This window comes from Carcharodon carcharias, chromosome 18 (assembly GCF_017639515.1).
Source record: "Carcharodon carcharias isolate sCarCar2 chromosome 18, sCarCar2.pri, whole genome shotgun sequence".
NCBI lineage: Eukaryota > Metazoa > Chordata > Chondrichthyes > Lamniformes > Lamnidae > Carcharodon > Carcharodon carcharias.
The window spans coordinates 44,586,032-44,605,177 of NC_054484.1; the positions used below are offsets into that span (position 1 = coordinate 44,586,032).

Here is a 19,146-nt window from a genome sequence, read left to right on the forward strand (position 1 = left end):
GATATAGAGGATAGGATAAAGAGAAACTTATGGCAAATACCGAGGGCTCAAAACAGCGGAAGCCCTAGAGGAGTATATGTGTAGAGGGAACTTAAAAAGGAAATTAGGAGAGCAAAAAGGGGGCATGAGAAAAACCAAGGTAGTCTTTGTTTCCAGAAAGCAGTCTGTTTCTGAATTTCCTTTGGATTTCCACAGCAGAGTGGGAGACAGTGAGAAATCATGTGGTATACTTTAATAAAATAACAGTTTTTGCCTTGGGTAATATTATTGGATTTTTACAGTTAAAAATCTATAAGGGAACTGTTGCCAAGTAGTTTACTTGTGTGTTCTGACCAAGTAGGTTTTTTGCAGAATATTTTGTAAGACTGTTTCAATCATGTAATTTTAATCTTGTGTGTTCAAGTATTATTTTCTTGTTCATAAACCTTTTAAATTTTAAAATCCTAGAAGTATTACTCGGACTCTGATTTCTCTGCTTCTGGGGTCAGTAGTTTTCCTCATTTTCAAAATACAAAACAAAAAAAAAGTCATGATCAGTAAGACAAGTGTCCGTTTGGGATTTGGCTTGCTCAGCAAATAATATTGGCTGTGGTCATAAATTCCAAACCCTTACTTGGATTCCAACGCAGAATCTATTGGCAAGGCACTGATACAGCACAGGCTGTTGCCAGCAACTAGCAGATTTCTGCATTTAACAACACACGACGTGCACACTGGAGGTTGTTGGCCAATTTTCTATATAACAGTAATGTTGTTTGTCTGAACTGTGTCATGGTATAAAGATTGGTGTTGACCATAACAGAATAACAAATTAAAGTACAAAAGAAAAACGAGCCAAGCTTTAGAGATTATTCTGTAAACTGTTATTCAACTTATCTTTCTCAGTTAGTAGTACCCAGCAAGTCTGAAGTGTTTGCAGGTTTGATCCACACCATACACTTGAGCACATAATCTAGGCTGATACATCAATGCAATACTGAGGGAGTGCAGTTCGAGTGATTATTGAATGCATCTCCTTTTAGACTTGGTTTAACATTTCTTCTAAGGTAGATGCAAAGATCTAGGAACAGGGAATTCTCCCAGCATCCTACCTAATCTGTAGTTTTTAACCATCTCAAAAATGAGCCAATTGCATTGATATGGCCTTTAATGTAAAGAAAAGTAAAAGACTTGCATTGACCAAACATCTTGAAGCACTTTGCAGCAAATGAAGTATTTTGGAAATGTAGTCACTGTTGTAATGTAGGGAAAAGAAAGAGCTAAATTGCATACAGCAGGCTCCCACAACCGGCAATGTGATAAAAGACCATATTATCTGTTTTTGCGATGTCCCAAGGAACCTCACGAGCTATCAACATGTTATACCAAGTCACAGAGATACTAACAAATAAAAAAAAACTTGCTCAAAGAGGTAAAGTTTAAAAAGCAACTCAAAGGAGATGGAGGTACAGGGAGGGAATTCTAGAGGTTAGGGCCTAGGCAGCTGAAGAGACAGCTACCATTTGTGAAGTGAATAAAATCAGACATATGCAAAAGGCCAGGATTGGAAGAGTGCAGAGATCCCAGAGGATTAAAGAGCTGGAGGAAGTTACAGAGATAAGAGAGGCCATGAAGAGATTTGAAAACAAATCCTTTGAGTTGCTCCTTAAACTTAACCTCTTTGACAGAGTAGGATCTGTGTTAATATCTCTACATGGCTTGGTATATAATAGGAATGAGAATTTTAAAATTGAGGTGTTGCCAGGCCAAGATCCATGAGCACAGTGGTGATGGGTGAACAGAACTTGATATAAGTTAGGACATAGGCAAAGTTTAGGATCAGCGCAAATTTGAGGAGGCTGGCAAGGTGGGAGGCCAGCCAGGAGAGCAATAGAATAGTTGAGTCTATAAGTAACTAGACTAAACATGAAGCACTTTGGGACATTTTACATTAAAGCACTATATTAGATACAAGTTGTTGTCTCTATTTAGAAATAAAATCTCCATTATTAAACATTAAATATCTCAATGCATTTAGGGAGTACATGTATAATTTGAAAGCCGAAGAACCTCAGTAAGGTTGGGATCAAGGTCAGGACAGAAATAGCAGTTTAGTTCCAATCAAACAGTAGCTGTATATGCACACACGCATGTAGCAGTGTGTACCATCTACAAGGTGTGCTGCAGAAAATTGCCAAGCCTCTTTCAACAACTTCCAAACCCGCAGCTGTGATCATCTAGAAGGATAACAGCAACAGGCACATGGAAACACCACAGGCTGCTTTAAAATCATGGAATTCCCTTCCTAACAGCAATGTGGTTGTACCTACATCAAATGGACTGCGGTTCAAGGTGGTGAATCACCACCACCTCCTCAAGGGATGAGCTTTAAATGCTGTCGTTGCCAGCAATACCCAGATCCCATGAAAGCGAGTTTTTTAAAAAAATTCTTAATATTAAAAAAGGGCCTGAAAATACACAATAATGTGGGATATGTACTTAATCAATATGCAGTTTGTCAACTTCATAGCAAAAGCAGTATAAAATGAGAATTTCTCAGACCACAACACTGCTTGCTTTGTTGAAAGACATGTATATTCTTTATGACACCCAAAATGTGAACCTGACATTAGGAAAATTGATAACTAAATGGCCATCAACTCCAAGACACTGCTGAAAAGAGTCATTTTTTAAACTGGTTGCACCTTGCAAAAATATAGCCTTTTCTGGGAGAAGATGCTTCTTTGCTGAGATAATGAACTAAATAAAATAAAGTTGTTGCAAAATCAAATCTCATGAATAAGTGCGCTGCTATAGACTTCAACATGGTTCCAGTAAAAGCTATGTCTGTAGCAAGACATAAGGCATCCTTCTTCCTCTGTTCCATCAGTTATTCATTTGCAGAAGAAACTTCAGCCACCATATTAAGAACTGGTAGTTTCCTATAAATTTAAAAATGCAAGCATTCTTGTTTACCCTAATTTGTATAACCAAAGTCCAACAAAATAAATCCAATGAATGAATACAGATTTAAAAAGCAAATTAGGAATGTTCTTTTTTTTTATTGATGATTTTCTTTTGAAGAGGCGAGATCATGTAAACAATATCATAATTGAAGAATGGGCTTTATTCATAGACAGCATCTTGTAAACCCCCATTTATTAAAACAAGTTCACACATATGAACAATTATCAGTAAATGACCATTTACTATGAACACAGCAGTTCCATTCATCTAATTGTTTAGACATCAATAGCCTAAGAACCTCCTCATTCAAGGTGACAACGTAAAGCAAAGAAAACTAAACTTCTCATATCATCCTTTAGTCCTCTGATCAATACTACCAGTGTTGATTATTGCGATTATAAATGGCACTTGTCATATGGAGCAAAGCGCACACTTAGCTTGTGAAGTTGCTAAGTAGATGAAAAATACAACTTGCTTATGCAAAGAAGAATAGCTCTTCAAAATATCCAAGTATACAAAATATAAAATATTTTAAATATTTAAACACTGCATGAAAAATAGAAACCGTATCAAAATAATTTCTTTAAATCCTTTCCCCACTCCCTCTTTTTGTTATGGACTAATGAGATTTTAGTCCAATGGTACCCAGAGGATAAGCATAAGCTTTGCCCAGCACAATCCGGTCCCTTAGAAGTTTAAATAAGACATAGTAATTACAAAACAGTATCAAAGCCAAGGAAAGTATATGGTTCCATTTTTCTGACCGAAGCAGAGAATATAGTTGATACAGCACTACGCTGCCTTCTATCAGGATGAGGAGATTCAGGATCCGTAATGGCTTATGGAACAAAAACTGTTAAAAAAAGAACCAAAATTTAGGAAAATAATCAATTCCACAAAACCCAAATTGCCAGTATACAGTAATGGTATTAATTAGATGAAACATGACACTAATTTTATTTGGGCAAGCAAGGCTACCATATTATCCATTTCTAGTTGCCATGAAATGGTGGGGTGGTGTGCCTTCTTAAAGCAACACTTTTCTTGGTGGCTATGGTGCTTCCACAATGGCATTAAGTTGGAAATTCCAGGACCTTGGCCCAGTGAAAATAATGTAATGACAATATATGTGTATGTGGTTTGGAGGTGATTGTGTTCATGATCTTGGTACTAATCATTTTTGGTGGCAGAATCAGAAGGTGAAGCTCAAGTAGGCTTGGAGAATTGGTGTAATGCAAACTGTAGATAGTAGATACTACATCCATAGTGAATAAATGGTAGAGAAAGTGGATATTGAATCCAGAGGCAAGCGTGCTGATCAAGCAACTTGTGTTATGGACAGTCATACTCAAAATCACAGCTTTCAGTCAACATTCCAGATTCCTCCATTACCATCCCTGGGTTATGTCAAGTACCAGGCCACCAGCAGGACAGCCCCGCAATAAGGGCAGTACAATAGTACACAGTAAAGCAGAAGTGACCCTGGAAATCCTCAAAATAGACTCCAGAAGCCATACACTCTTATGATATCAGGTCAAACCTGGGCAAGGGAACCTTCTGCTGATTAGTACCTACTGCCCTTCCTCAACAAATGAGTCTATACTCTTCCACATTGAATACCCGTTGAAAGGAGCACTGAGACATGAATACAAAAAATGTCCTTGGCGGGGCACTTCACTTCAGGAGACAGTGGCGTAGTGGCGTTGTCATTGGCCTAGTAATGTAGAGGTCCAGACTAATGCTCTGGACATGGGCTCAAATTCTATCATGGCAGCTGGTGGGATTTGAATGTAATTCATAAATCTGGAATTAAAAGCTAATTTCTATAATGGTAACCACAAAACTATCAATTGTCGTAAAGACCCATCTGGTTCACTTATGCCTTTTAGGGAAGGAAATCTGCCATCCTTACCTGGTCTGGTCTACATGTGACTCCAGGCCCACAACAATGTGGGTAACTCTTAAACTGCCCTCTGAAATCACAAGCCACTTAGTACAGTGGCAATTAGGGATGGGCAACAAATGCTGGCCTCACCAGTAACACCCACATCCCATGAAAGAATAAATAATAAAAATAAATGAGTGGCTTGGTGGCACCACTACTGACTGAACTAGTCGAATCCTGAAAGATATAGCTGTTGGACTGGTCTGGCAACAGGTGGCAAGAGAACCAATGATTCTACACACTGTTCAATTCCATTTGCAACTCCTTAGATAATGAAGCAGTCATGCCTGTTTGCAGTAAGGCCTGAGCAACATTGAAGCTTGGGCTGATAAGTGGCAAGTAATATTCATGTCAAACAATGTCCAACTCCAACAAGAGAGAGTCAAACCATCTACATTGGACATTGAACAGTATTACTACCTTTACCTGTTGGGAGTATCCATTGAACAGAAAAGCTAACTGGACCACTACATAAATATAGTGGCTAAAAAGGTCAGAGATTAGGTATTCTGCAACAAGTGACATGCCTCCAGACTCCCTAAAGCTTTTCCACCATCTGCAAAGCACAGTTTGGTATGATGGAATACTATTCACTTACCTGAATGAGTACAGTTCCAACTCTCAAAATTTGAAACACAAAACAAAGTGCTTGATAGGCCCCCAGCCATCATCTTCACTCCCTGCATCAATGATGCACAGTACGTTCAATATACAAGATGCACTGCACAACTTGCTAGGGCTTCTTTCGCAGTCACCCACCGCCCCTTCCCCCCATGAAAACCTGGAACATCAACCGCCGATAAGGGTAAAGGCAGAAAACACATGGAACACCACCACCATGATGCACACCATCCTGATCTGAAAATAAATTGCCACCCCTTCATCACTGGTTCAAGATCCTAGAACTCATTACCTAACATCACTGAGAGAACCTTCAACACAATGATGGCAATTTTTAAAAAGACAGATCACCACTACCCTCAAGGTCAATGCTGGCCTTACCAGTAATATCCACACCCCATGAATGATTTTGAAAAAACTTTTGATATTGTTTTTGCATTAATCCTCATTTGAGCAGTGAAGTCAAGTCATGCAATAAGTCAAGATTTACAAAGTACACCAGGAATGTCTAATGGTAGAACTTCACAAACAACTAACTGGTTATAAAGTTAATTGGATTAAGGAAATGAAGATCTGTCTCAGGCAGGAGCTGAATGTTATAATTTAACAGAAGAAAAGTTCTTTCATTGCAATGCTACCTGAACACAGAAAAAAGGGAGAATTAAGGCCGCCATTAAGTGATTGGGCCTTGGGACTGGGTGATACTGTATCCCATCAGTGCTTAATCGTAAACTTAATGCATCTACTGCCTTTCGCTAATGTTGATCTCATTGTTGTGTAAAATTCATTAATCATTCTAATCCCTAAAATACATAATTGTAAATGTTAAAGAATGACTTCAAAAGCAGCAAGAACTACTTACATAAAATCTGGCATGTGAAACATCTGAAGGCACTGCTACATTATAAGGTCCTACAGCTTTATAAAGGCATCGATTGTGTCGTACCAGCACACCCTGTGGCCAAATTGTTGTTTCAGACCATCTGAGAGGAAAATTAAACAGGTTTACACAATATAATTAACATAATACCCTGGAACATCCATTTGGGTGCAATCAACAATCTGGACACAAGTTTGGCAAGTGTTTCTGCACACTTGTTTGCATATTGGCGAAAGTAAAGCTTGCTACAAACCAGCACAATCCTTGATGCATTTAAGGGCAGTAATTTAATGCAGCTTGATTAAACACAGCTAAAAATGGGTTCATCATCAAAAGCATTTTTAATCAGTGTCTGGTAGCCCATTTTAAATAACTGAAAATAACTTTAGTAAATGGTTCTGTATAGTTTTCTTTAATTATACTGGTTTCTATTAGTCAGCTTTAATAAATTTAAAAACAAAATCGAAAGCTTTGAAAATTAGTGTTCTTGCATCTAAAAAAAGAGAAATGAACCTTCTGTCCATTTGTGGGCCTTCAAGGAGGCTCTATGAGGGGAAATTCACCATGGTGATTAATCTGATCTGGGGTATGGCTAGCTGTGTCTGCATGGCCACAGGCCAGTGCAAAAGACTGCAACAACTCTTTGTACTGAGCATAATTTACACTTGAAATTCCACCATGTTTTACATTGGTTTGACCAACTTCAGGTGAATTGCATTGAACGATCTGTGCAACCCTTCCACTCTCACACAGACCTCTTCTTTTCCTTCCCTAACATTGCATCCACCTTTTATTTGGCTCTGAACCTGACAAAGTCGCTCATTTCTACCACCTTTCAATTCAGAAACGTTAATTGTTTCTTTCTCCACAGATGTTGCCAGACCTGCTGAGTGTTCCTATTGTTTTTAGGTTGTGTGTTTCTCAGATTTCCAGCTAATTATTCCTAATATCCTTTGGATAAATAGAATGAGATATCTTATTTGGCTAACTAATCAAATTAAACTTCAGGCAGATTTAAAGGGAACCTGCCATCTTACTTTCTACTGCCCTCAAAATATAGAATGTAATCAAATTCAACCCAGTGATTTACCCACTATATTGTACAGAACCAGTGTTCAAAATAGGTCTTGTGTATAATGTATTGTGTATAATAAGTGTAATTTACTATTCAAACTGTAGTGCATGGGCTGTTGCCACACTTTTTACATATTAACATAAAGGCCAACAAAGTTACTATATCCACTATGCCTCAGTGATCCTTAAAAGAATTAAATATGTCCACATACTTGTCAGATTTTACTTGTCAAATTCATGTGGATAGGCTTGACTAGATGCTTATTTTAAAAATAGCATGGTGCCACTGACATTGGTTTTACTGTTAGTTTTCTGATGTGAGTCAATAAATCTACCAGCATTAAATTATGGAAGCATTTTCTGGCCAGTTTAATGTTTTAAAAAAGTGCATGACACTTCAGCCAGGTTATCCAAGTGGAACTGAATGAAAATAGCTTACATGTGTTGTGGCGTGTTACTGTAAGAACCATGTTCCATCTTCTGCCATTTCCCCAGGTGAGCAGCTGATTTATGGAGTAGGTCACAATATCTGGGTGGCAGCAGCTGGCTCATCAACATCACAAAGGCATTAACCCAAACCATTATGAGATGCTCACAGGACCACCGCATGTCATAGTACTGTGTACTCTATGAGACGGAAAAAAAAGGAGCGGGAGTAAAAGAGAGAGAGAGATAAGAGAGAGAAGAGATTTAAGCATCAGTGCTTCAAGAACTCTGAACAGCTAGATGTTTAGGCAGTAAATTTATCATTTGGCAGCTACTTAAATTAGTGGAATACAGTTTTTGTGAAATTTGAGAAACACACTGGCTTAGAAGCTTGAATAATCAGAACATCTTATATATTATAATATTGCAAATATTATTTAACAATTCTTTTTGTGCTGAAGGTTATACATAGAGCAAGCTTGGAGGTCTAGCCAGTTCTGAAAACTGGCTTCTTACTGCAAATAAAATGATTCTTTGACAAACATCAAACCTGTGTGTTTATTTCCCACAGTGTAAAACAGAACAAAATTGCAAAGGAAAATGTGATTATGCATTTATCTACTCAATGAGAGAACTGTTCTACCACGTGGACCAGTCGGTTTCTGGTTTGATTCCTGAGGTAACAAGCTTTCTAGGGGCAGTTTTAAACAGTTACAACAGCTTGGGATTTAAGGTGGTAGGGAAGAAGAATGTAGTGGCATAAAAAAAAGCAGGCAAGATTCCCACTCAGGATCACTGCCTGCACAAACAGCAAGCTCAGTTGTATTGGCATTCCTGGCTACAGATGAGGCGATGGGGCTGCTACCATCTTTGCTGATGGATCCCCTGCTTTCAGGAGAAGAAACAGGTAAAATGATGAAAGCCCATTTTCAATTTCTATATAAACTCCTGGTACAGGCAGTCTTCCTGGCATTTTAAAACCTCACCAAATTACTTTTTCAAGCTTCTGCAGTCCAGTTATGTTTAACAATGTAAACTACTTGTTTAAACAAAGGTTTTATTTTAAAAAAAATTGCAACTTGCACATTCCAAAATATGTGTTATCATTACAATTTAATGCAAGTGTTTGGATATGCATAACAAGGCAGATATCATAACTTCTACCTTCTTGGTGTGGCACTAGCCAATACAGGTTAAGACCTGGTTCAAGTTTAGAAGTTAAGAACATCAGAAACAGGAGCAAGAGTAGGACATTTGGCCCTTCCTGCCGGATCCTTCAAAAAGATCACGGCTGGTTTTCTACCACAACTCAACCTTCTTGCACCGGCTGGTTTTCTACCACAACTCAACCTTCTTGCACCGGCTGGTTTTCTACCACAACTCAACCTTCATGCACCGGCTGGTTTTCTATCACAACTCAACCTTCTTACACCGGCTGCTTTTCTACCACAACTCAACCTTCTTGCACCGGCTTGTTTTCTACCACAAATCAACCTTCTTGAACCGGCTGGTTTTCTACCACAACTCAACCTTCTTGCACCATTTCCAGACCCTTCAATTCCCTTAGTTTCTAACAATCACTCGATCTTGGCCTTGAATATTCTTAACGTCCACGTTAAGCCTGAGGTAGAGAACGCCAAAGATTCTCAACACTTTTAAATGGAGAAATTTATCTCCATCCCAATGGCTGACCCATTATTCTGAGTCTCTGGCCCCTTAGTTTTAGACACTCCAGTCAGAGGAGACACCCTCTAGCATTCACCCTGTCAAGCCCCTTAAGAATTTCAATTAGGTCACCTCTCATTCTTCAAACTTTAAGAATAAAGGCCCCAGTCTACTTAATCTCTCAAGAGGCCAATCCCCTCATTCCAGGAAGTAATATAGTGAATGTTTGTTGAACTCACTCTTAAGGCAAGTATATCCTTCCTTAAGGTAAGGAGATCAAAATTGTACATCCTACAGTCAACTAACCTATCATTCGCTGACAAATCTTACAAAAGAATGTGCAAAGTACTAAAAAGCCATCATTGCTTGTGGAATTATACTGCAACTAGGTTACTGGCTTCAGGAGATGAGGAGAGAAAATAGAAATTTAAGAGACAAAACTGAGCTGTCCTACAAGCATTCTGGTGAATCAATGTGCTAATTTATGAAAGTGCAGATAATATATTGAGACAGGCAGCTTAAAAGTAGGCAGATTTGTTGTTCCAGTATCATACAGACATTCGTTTTCACAAAGTATTTTATTGATATCTATATTAAAACAAAGTAGGAACTGCAACTAATCCCTGAGGCTCTGTTTGCTTGCTTTCTGGAACTCAAGCTGCTTTGGCTAATCTAGGCTTCTCTGTTCTTTAAGCAAGGTGTTGTTTTACTTTGATATTTCTAAATCTTTTGTCACTATTAAAAATGAATAGATAGCACATTCTATGCGAATTATTCCCAAGTTTTCTTGGTTATTTTCGCTTTACGCATTTAAAAAAGTGTATTTTGCAGAGTTTCAGAAGTAAAATTGTGTAACAGGTTTCAGGAATTTAGTCCAAATTGAATAACCAGGGTAAAGACATTAAATACAAAACACCTGACTAGCAAAAATCTAATATTTATGTTTAGCTAGTTACCTTCCCAATGACTCGTGCAGCATGATCACAAAGCAAAATTTTTGCTCAAACCACATTTGCAGCAGTTGACTGCCATCTGCAGAGAGTACGATCTTGATTCCAACTATAGTAATTCCATATTGGTATTGATGCTACCGAGCACTTTGCTCAGATGGCGAAAGACATTTTTGTATAGCATCAGCTTTGACTTGTTGGTAGCATTCTCGCTGAATCAGAAAGACATGGGTTTAAGTCCCATCACAGAAATGAGTACATAATCTAGGCTGACACTGCAGTGCAGTCCAGAGTGCTATACCACTGGAGATGTAGTCTTTTGGATGAGACACAAAACCGAGGCACTGCCTGCCCTCAGGTGGATCTAAAAGATCCTATGGCATAAAAAACAAAGGAGTTCTCCCTGGTGTCTTTGCTAATATTTAACAGTCTAGTGCCCTTGATAATATTTATCCCTCAACCAGCATAAGAAAAAAGTGTGGTCATTCTCACATTGCTGTATGTAGAACCTTGCTTGGCAGAAATTAACTGTCACAACATAACTACACACCAACAGTACTCCGCTGGCTGTAAGGAACTCTGGGGCGTCCTAAGATACTGAACAACATTATAGAAATGCAAGTATTTTTCTTCTTGCTTTACCAGAAATTACCAAAGACAATTACTGTCAGGGATTACAAGCACACATATTTATACCTTGAAACTTAGCTTTTTGCAATTCCTGCTTTGACTTGGATTGGTTAGCATAAAAGTTAAATTTTGAGGTTCAAAATTTTTAACAGCCGATTTAAAAACAAATTATTTCTGTAAATATTACAATGGCCAATATGCAGGTGGGTAGGTAGTTCTTTGGCCCAGAAAGAATCTGGAACCCCATTAAAATGGAGATTAATATTTATGAATTTTCACATGCAAGTAGAACCCATTAAAACTGACAGGAAATGAAATAAACAAAGCTAACTTTGTGGGTAGTTGTCCGACAGTTGGGCCAAAAATAGCTCTCCACCCTATCCATTCGTCATAAATAAAACTGCACAGATTGTTCATAGCCTTGTCCTCAGTACCATTTGCTTAAGTTTGCCTCCTTCACTAATTTGATATACAGTAGATAACATGGAATATCTGTTCTGCCCACTTCAACACAGTGACCTTCTTATATTGCTCTACCTGCTGGAGGAGAAAACCTGAGTAAACTCACCTTAACAAAACAAAGAGGCAAAAAAGCTACATAGTAGGCACTAAATAGGGAATTGAAGAGAACCTCTTTTATCCTTTTATTAAAATCTGCTTTCAGACATTCAACCTCATTTCGAATAAGGTCTGGGGAGAGAGGGCAAGTATGAGCAGGGATGGACGTTGGGTTATTAAACTGTTCTCTGAATGATTCTCGGAGGAGTGTGAAGAAGTCCTTTGGCCTGACCATGACCGTTTCCAGCTGGTCATTTAACAGGAAACCACATTCAGCTGGTAATGGTTGAGTCCGATTTTCCTGGTGGAAACAACACAGTGGCACATAAACACCAAATCTGAAAAGGGAAGTGAACAAACCAGTATCAGTGACTGAAATTAAAAATGTAATAGCAATCCTGTTCAGTAGCAGACATTTAAATCTATTAATTTCTTCTAGATTTACCACTTAATCAGCTCATAGTGCAATCGTTGCTATACATCATTCAGAGCCTGTCACAAGGACAAATGGTGGCACTGCAATAGCAACATATGCATTTCAAGGTATAACTACATATTTGAACTGGTTTCCCTCATTACTTTTTCATTTCAGAGTTAACTGCTGTTCATTCAGCCAATAATTGAATGGCAGTTGCTTTGGATTGGTACCCAAAAATGATTTGAAGCAAGCTAAACATCACCTTAGTGCTGAATGTAAAATTTCAAGTCACAACACTTGAAGTACAGACCGTGTAACAAGAAGTTTATGAAAATCAGTAATATTTTGCGCTTACATTAGGAAGAAAGCGCTTTACAGTACAATTACTCCCCCCATAGATTAGTCTTCTTTTTGATCTTCCAGGCCACTTTTCCATGTGCTAGATTTAGTACAAAAGCAACAAACTCCATGACCATTAATTAGTTAATAACATCTGATCCAAATCACATTTCAACTCTTTCATCCCTCTGTAGCAAAAATAGACAAAACCAAGAACACAGGTTCAGGCTTCAATGTTTGTTTACAGAAACAAGGACGAGGATACAGTTAACAGCATCTTAATATGGTTTTGGTTGACTTGTACGTTACATTCTGTGCACAGTAAAAAGGTTATTTGCTCTAGCATCTCATACACAGAGTTCTGGCCAATTAACTTTCATTCTCTCAGCTTTGAGAGTGCATTCCACCTTGAGTAATCCACCCTAGTGTCTCAAGTGTAAAAAGCTAATTTTGGAATTTAGCAAGGTGGGTAATTGAGATATGTAGACCTAGAAGGTTCCAGGTTTGATTGCAGCTCTGTTGATTAGCTGACAAAGTGGGACAGCACAGGGGACATTACCATAAACTTTAGAACATTAGATAAACTGATGGAATAAAAACTCAGGAAAGGCTTCCATCCCTGACTGCTGCCAGCAATTTCTCCTAATGAGTGCAAACAGGTGGCTCCATTCTTAGCTATCTAGATGCAGCCAAAGAATTACCTGCAATGACTGCTCTTCCTGTTTTGTTACCTGGTGTCCCCCAAGGATCTATCCTTGACGCCCTCCTATTTCTCATCTACATGCTAAGCCTCAGTAACATTATCCAAAAACAGTGTCAGTTTCCACATGTAAACTGATGGTACCCAGCTCAACCATATTTTCTGTTCTTATTCCAGATTTCAAGCATCAGCAGTATTTGCTTTTGTTCTACCACACCACCTACTCTCTTGATTTCACCCACTTGTCCCTAAATTATCAGGCTGCTTATCCAGCATCCAGTACCGGGCGAGCACAACATTTTCTCAAAAAAAAAATTTGAAAGACTGAAGTCCATGTGACATACTATTCCCTAGCTACAGATCCCACCTCTCTCTCCGGTAAATGAGGCTGACCCATACTGTCCATAACCTTGTGGTCAAATATGATACCAAGATGAGCTTTCAGGCACAGATCAGATGGTGCTATCACCAAGACTGCCATTTCCACCTTCACAACATCACCCAGCTACCCTACACCCTGCCTTATATCTTCTGGGAGCTTTGATTCAAGTCTTTGTTGTTATCTCTAGACTTAGTTATTCCAACACGTTCTTGGCTAACTTCTTTCATTCCGTCTTCTATAAACTTGAGGTCATCCAACATTCTGTTGTCGACGTCCTAACTTGCATCAAGTCCCGTTCAGCCATCTATCCCCATGCTTGCTGACCCACACTGGCTTCTGGTTAAGCCACATCTTGAATTTAAAAATCCCATCTTTATTTTCAAATTGCTCCATGGCCTCACCCCTCCTGATCTCTAATTTTGTCCAGTTCCACTACCCTCAAATATCTTCACTCCTCTAATTCTGGCCTCTTAAATTTCTGATTTTAATCACTCCACAATTGGCAGCTGTGCCGTCAGCTGCCAAGACCCTAATCTCTTTCTTTCTTTAGGGTGCATCTTATAACCTCTCTCTTCGACCAAGTTTTTAAGTAATCTACCCCACCACCTCCTTAAGTAGCTTAGCATTGAATTCTGTTTGATAACGCTCCCATGAAGCATCTCAGATGTTTTACAACATTAAAGATGCTACATAAATACATATTGCATTGTTTTCTATCCCTTTGCTAATTTTGTATCCTTTTGTCAACAAGCCTAACACACAATACTTTATAAAAACAAAAAAAACTGCGGATGCTGGAAATCCAAAACAAAAACAGAATTACCTGGAAAAACTCAGCAGGTCTGGCAGCAGTGGCGGAGAAGAAAAGAGTTGACGTTTCGAGTCCTCATGACCCTTCGACAGAACTTGAGTTCGAGTCCAAGAAAGAGTTGAAATATAAGCTGGTTTAAGGTGTGTGTGGGGGGGGGGTGGGGTGGGGGGGGGAAGAGAGAGAGAGAGAGAGAGAGAGAGAGAGAGAGAGAGAGAGAGAGAGAGAGAGAGAGAGAGAGAGAGAGAGAAGTGGAGTGGGGGTGTGGTTGTAGGGACAAACAAGCAGTGATAGAAGCAGATCATCAAAAGATGTCAACAACAATAGTACAAAAGAACACATAGGTGTTAAAGTTAAAGTTGGTGATATTATCTAAACGAATGTGCTAATTAAGAATGGATGGTAGGGCACTCAAGGTATAGCTCTAGTGGGGGTGGGGAGAGCATAAAAGATTTAAAAAAAAAAAAAAATTTTTTTTAAAAATAATGGAAATAGGTGGGAAAAGGGAAATCTTTATAATTTATTGGAAAAAAAAAAGGAAGGGGGAAACAGAAAGGGGGTGGGGATGGGGGAGGGAGCTCACGACCTAAAGTTGCTGAATTCAATATTCAGTCCGGAAGGCTGTAAAGTCCCTAGTCGGAAGATGAGGTGTTGTTCCTCCAGTTTGCGTTGGGCTTCACTGGAACAATGCAGCAAGCCAAGGATAGACATGTGGGCAAGAGAGCAGGGTGGAGTGTTAAAATGGCAAGCGACAGGGAGGTTTGGGTCATTCTTGCGGACAGACCGCAGGTGTTCTGCAAAGCGGTCGCCCAGTTTACGTTTGGTCTCTCCAATGTAGAGGAGACCACATTGGGAGCAACGAATGCAGTAGACTAAGTTGGGGGAAATGCAAGTGAAATGCTGCTTCACTTGAAAGGAGTGTTTGGGTCCTTGGACGGTGAGGAGAGAGGAAGTGAAGGGGCAGGTGTTGCATCTTTTGCGTGGGCATGGGGTGGTGCCATAGGAGGGGGTTGAGGAGTAGGGGGTGATGGAGGAAGGGTCAGTCACTAGGGGACACAAGATCAAAGTGAGGGGCAGGAGGTTTGCGGGGGTGGGGGGGGGGCGATGTGAGAAAAAACTTTTTTATCCAGAGGCTGGTGACAGTCTGGAATGCGCTGGCAGGGAGGGTGGTGGAGGTGGGTTGCCTCACATCATTTAAATAGTGCCAGGATGAGCACTTGGCATGTCATAACATTCAAAGCTATGGGCCAAGTGCTGGTAAATGGGATTAGATAGGTAGGTCAGGTGTTTTTCACATGTCGGTGCTGACTCGATGGGCCGAAGGGCCTCTTCTGCACTGTGAGAATCTGTGCCTTTTGAAAGTCCACATACATCAACAGCACTGCTCCTATCCACCTTCCCTGACCACTTATCAAAAAACTCAAGGAAGCTGGTCAAACATAATTTGCCCTCAACAAATTTGTGCTGGTTCTCCTTTATTAATCCACGTTTGTCCAAGTGGCTGTTAAATTTCCCCAGAATTGTTTATAAAAGCTTCCCCACCGACTGGGTCTGTGATTGCCTGGTTTATTACCCTTCCCATTTTTAAACAAGGATGTAACACTTGAAATCCTCTAGTCCTATGACACCAGTCTTGTAAGTAAGAGGATTGTGGCCAGCACCTCTGCAATTTCTGACCTTATTTCCCTCAGCAACATAGGATGCATCCTATCCAGACAGAGGTAACTTTAAATACTATCAGCTTTTCTAGCACCTCTTTATTTTATCTCATCCTGTATCCCAGAAATCTCAAAAAAGCATAGCTTTGGAAAATTCCTTTTCCTTGGCAAACACCAATGCAAACTATTCTTTCAGTACCTCAGCCAAGGCCTCCATCAATAGATCGTCATGTCAGCTCAACTGCCCCTCTGACGAATCTTTCATGTTAATATGCTATAGAATGGAATCCAAAGTTCTTCTATGTTAGTTGTCAATCTATTCTCATACCATCTCTTTGCCTCATTTTCTTTTCCACATATCCTCAGTACTTTATTACAATCAGCCCGATTCTCCCTTATTATCACCAAGTAGATATAGTCATGCATTCCCTTTTTCTGTTTCAGCCTATTTTCTAACTCCTTTGTTATCCAGGGAGCCTTGACTTTGGATGCCCTCCCTTTCCCTCTGTACTGTACACAAGCCACCTGTTCTTCAAAAGTCACCCATTCTTCTATTAAACTTCTGCCCACCAGTGTTCGACTCCCAATTTACCTGGGCCAGATCCCCCTTCAATTTGCTGAAATTAGCCCTCCTCTAGTTAAGTATTTTTAATTCTAGGTCGCTCCTTGTCCTCCTCCATAACTAATCTAAACCAAATGATACTATAATCACTATCCCAGAGGCATTCCCTGACTAACACTCTCCATGATCCTCCTGAGGACTAGAGTCAGCAATGCCCCTTTCCCCATTGAGCAGGGAACAGAGTGGTTGGGAAAATTCTCCTGAACACGCTTTAGAGATTGTTCCCTTTAACACAAATCACTGACATATTCAATATTGGAGAAGTTAAAATCTTCCATAATTACTATTCCAGTTCTTCCACCTCAGCAATTTTTTTTCTGTTCTTCTATCTCCTTCCCAGTTCTTGGTGGCCTATAAAATTCACATAGTGTAATAGCTCCTTTATTGTTTCTTACCTCCAACTGAACAGATTCTTTGACCTGTCAAGGGTATTCTCTCTTCCTAGCTGTGTATTATTTTCCTTAATCAAAGCTACTATTTTCCTTTTCATCTTTCCAGATTACCTTGTACCCAAGGATCTTAAACATCCAATCCTCCCTTCAAGGCAGGTCTCAGCTGTTGCCACGATATCATGTTCCCATGTGGCATTTTGCACCTGCAGCTCAACTTTATTAAAAGCACTTTGTGCATTTACACATATGCACTACAAATCTAACTTTGTATTTCAGGTGATCCCACATGATTCTATTATTTCTACCTCTGTCCCTTCCAGTCCACTGTACACTTTTTCCAAGCTTTTTAAATAATGCACCTTGGTACTCAACCTGATGAATTAGTTGAAATGCTTCCCCCACAGTGCTAGTTAACCTGCCTGCAAGGTCATTGGTCCCAGCTCTGTTCAGGTGCAACCTGTTCATCTTGTACAGGTCTTTTCTGTCACAGAACTGGTCCCGTGTTTCAGGAATCTGAAGCAGTCCTTCAAGCATCTTTTCTCTAGGTCCTTCAGGGCTGAAGACACAAAGGTTTGAAATTTTTTGTGACAAGGAATTACGTAATTATAGCACTTTTTAAATGGTCTGTAGTGAAATGCAAATACTTCCAGGCCACTTCAAATATGTGGAATTATTAGACTTCAGATGGGTAGAAACATTATTTCCCTCTTTGTTTACCGTCCATTACTGTCAAGACTGTGTACCATTCCATTGCATCATTTCACCAAGGTTGCCTCAGCATTTCCAGCATTCATTTGGTTAGTGCATGTAATACAGGATGAAGTCCATACTAACAACAGAACATGACTTAACTGGATTATGGACATGCAAAGTGAAGCAAAGGACTACAGCAGTGCTTTGCAAACTATTTTTCAATATGGCTCTATTTTGACAAAGCACCGCTTTATCAAGGGTACTTCAGGATAGACAACTGGCCTTGACAGCAATGCCCACGTTCCATGAATGAATATTAAAAAATTCTTGAAAATTAATGTGACCCAGATACCAGCAAAAATAAAACAGCAATAAAGCAGCATAGTAACATTCAGTTTTTAATTAAAGATTGTACAACATATAATACATCATAAAACTGAAAATCTGTGTTTTAAAGTACTTTGTAAAATGTTATTTTATATACTTGAAGATTTCAGTGAAGCTCTTCATACTTCCTGGCAACAGAAACTCAGTGGAGCCCCTCCCTTCCACCTCCTCTCCCTCACATTGTAAACAATCCCTCTTCCCTGTCACACACATACCAACTCCTCTCCCCAAACTGCACTCCCCTCCCCCACCTCAGCAGGTCCTCTTCTCAATGCACCATTCACTCATTCCGCAGACTATTCCCAACTGCGACTCCTCCCCAACCCCATCTGCAGTACCAGACCGAGACTCAGGCTCAACTGCTCCCTGCCCGGTGGCTCCACATTAACCACCGCTCCCCCCCACCCCAAGAGGCAGGCTCCACTGCTTCTCCACCCAGGGCTGCCAAACCCTGCTGTGACTAAGGCTCCACAGATCCATCCACCCCACTGCTTCCTACCCCTACCATGTCACCAACCAGACCTGCCAAACCCCACCAAGACTCTGGCTGCGCTGCTTCCTTCCCACCTCACTGAGCCTGTTGATTTCCACAGCTCCACCGAGTGGCTAGCAGCAGAGCATGCCCTCCCAGCGGGATGACTGACGGCAGCTGGGTCTGGGATGGTCCAAGGCTGAGTAGCGGCTACCCCGATTCCTGGTCCCGCTCTTGTTTCTGGCAGATGATTTTTTCCAGGCTGAGACACTCTCCTCATGGCTTTGGCCACATTGGAGGCAGCAGTAACCGAGGGAAGGCGGGAGTCGGAAAAAAAATTAAAGTGAAGGAATTTTATTATCCAAAATTCAGAATTTCGCCACTCGGCGGAAATTTCTCATCTGTGCCGCTGCTACAGAGATTTGTAAATTTCAAACTTTATATCTGGCAATGCTAAGTGCTCATTGCATTCATAATTCAGATCAGAATCTTTACAATGCAGGAGTCTGCACTGTCTCAGTATTCTACCTAGTCCCACTCCCTTGCCTTATCCCTGTACCCTTGCACCCTGTTCAGATAG

The 19,146-nt window shown here is 40.0% G+C and overlaps 1 protein-coding gene across 2 annotated transcripts in view; it reads right to left on the minus strand.

Annotated features, from left to right (window-relative positions):
- Window positions 1-3,021: 3,021 nt before the first annotated feature.
- The window catches only part of tmem39a (transmembrane protein 39A), a 69,617-nt gene continuing 53,492 nt past the window's right edge, over window positions 3,022-19,146 (minus strand). For both annotated transcript variants that reach the window (XM_041211679.1, XM_041211678.1), the window contains 4 exons: window positions 11,706-12,033; window positions 7,906-8,093; window positions 6,375-6,495; window positions 3,022-3,799 (listed from right to left, as the gene is read on the minus strand). In XM_041211679.1, coding sequence (XP_041067613.1) covers window positions 3,566-3,799; window positions 6,375-6,495; window positions 7,906-8,093; window positions 11,706-12,033 — 871 coding nt within the window. In that variant the 3' untranslated portion in view covers window positions 3,022-3,565. The remainder of the gene's footprint in view (window positions 3,800-6,374; window positions 6,496-7,905; window positions 8,094-11,705; window positions 12,034-19,146) is intronic.